This window comes from Echinococcus granulosus (genome assembly GCF_000524195.1).
Source record: "Echinococcus granulosus chromosome Unknown EG_S00420, whole genome shotgun sequence".
NCBI classification, from domain to species: domain Eukaryota; kingdom Metazoa; phylum Platyhelminthes; class Cestoda; order Cyclophyllidea; family Taeniidae; genus Echinococcus; species Echinococcus granulosus.
In genome coordinates, this window is record NW_020170799.1 from 5273 (window position 1) to 6737 (window position 1465).

A 1465-nucleotide genomic window follows, 5' to 3' on the forward strand; every position below is an offset into this window, starting at 1 on the left:
TATCATTAGTTTTATTTGTCTAAGAAGTAGGACGCTCTGTGATATTTATTTGTTAGTTAAATTTCAGATTTAAAATATGTGGCATTTTTCTTATTGTTTACTTTTATTGCCTCAAATGAAGCAAAGTCAAATTATGAGATTCTACCTTTTTCTATTTGTTGTAGAATAACTAAAAAATACCTAAACCTACTTTTTTGTTAAATTCGAAATTATAAAATTATTCCATAACACAAAATATAAATTCCCTTAGGCAGTGGTGCATTTTATTTCTCGAAGTATTTAAAGGATCTTTTAATGAGATGCATAAATCTAGACATTAGTATCTTCAGAACAAAAAATAGAAAAATCAAGGCAACATAAAGCTTTCTTCGGTCCATAGGCGTCGCTTCCAATTTTTTTTATTAGTCATATGCGTTACTTATTAGAATGAAGTTGATGCTGCAAGAAGAACACACAGTAATCGAGATGTTTTTTAAAAATGATAATTTTCTTGCCTGTAAATTAATTTTTGTTAATAATTAAAGTGGATCAGCATTTGAGAGAAAAGGAATGTAGAGATTATTACGTGCTTATTTCCAGTCGTAAATACATTAGACTAACACTAGGATAATTTTCCAATATTATAGCGTTCAAAATAATTTATTAAACATAAAATGAAGCGTTTGTGTCAGTGCTGCCTAGTCATATCTATTTGTGTCATATCTACTTAATTGAAAAAAGAAGGGGTACCAATTTTTGAATAATTTTTTTTATTCTGATATATATGTCTGCTACTAGACCTTGTTTTGGAAGTTCCTACGCCTCAAACTTATAATCTTATCCTATTTTAAAGACGAAAGTAGATAAAACACTCTAATTGAACATATATCACTAATGTAAAGATGGGCTTTAAGGCAAGTACCATGTCCTAGAGGTCATCTCAGCAAGCAGACATGCAATAACAAAGATTGTCCTTCAAATAAACAAAAGGCGGAATAAAAATAATTTAAGCCTTAACAAAGGCTACTCGCTTTACACTATTCGACGTTAGTATTTTACACTGTGTAGGTAGAAACAATAGGAGACGCCTACATGGTGGCTTCGGGACTGCCACTTCAGAATGGACGACGCCACGCAGGTGAGGTGGCCACAGTGGCTCTCGACCTCCTTAGTGCCCTAGCCCTAACCCTAATTGCAAGGTTTTGATTCAAGGCAACAATGCCCACACAAAATATTTGAAGGATATCATGCAAATTAATGCGTCGATAGCAGTAGTCACTGTTTGGAACTGGCTGCATGCATTTTTAAAATCCAATGTGTCTAAGTGGCAAACAGTGTGATAGAGAGACAACTGACTACAGACTATCAATTTTATGGCCACAGTTGACATTCGTGCACTCGGAGCACTCTCTGAGGTGGTAAGTGGGTAGTCCAGTAAGCAGCAGTATTCAACCTTCACCAGCTTGTGCTTCCCTTTTGCATGTCC

At 34.5% G+C, this 1465-nt stretch overlaps 1 protein-coding gene across 1 annotated transcript; it reads left to right on the top strand. All coding sequences in view use genetic code 11, as the record gives it.

Annotated features, from left to right (window-relative positions):
- Positions 1-426: 426 nt before the first annotated feature.
- On the top strand, positions 427-1185 carry EGR_11148 (Guanylate cyclase 32E; the record flags this gene model as incomplete). Its single annotated transcript, XM_024500395.1, has 2 exons — positions 427-456; positions 1048-1185. 2 exons carry the CDS (start codon positions 427-429, stop codon positions 1183-1185), a joined length of 168 nt encoding a protein of 55 aa, XP_024345191.1.
- Positions 1186-1465: the final 280 nt, after the last annotated feature.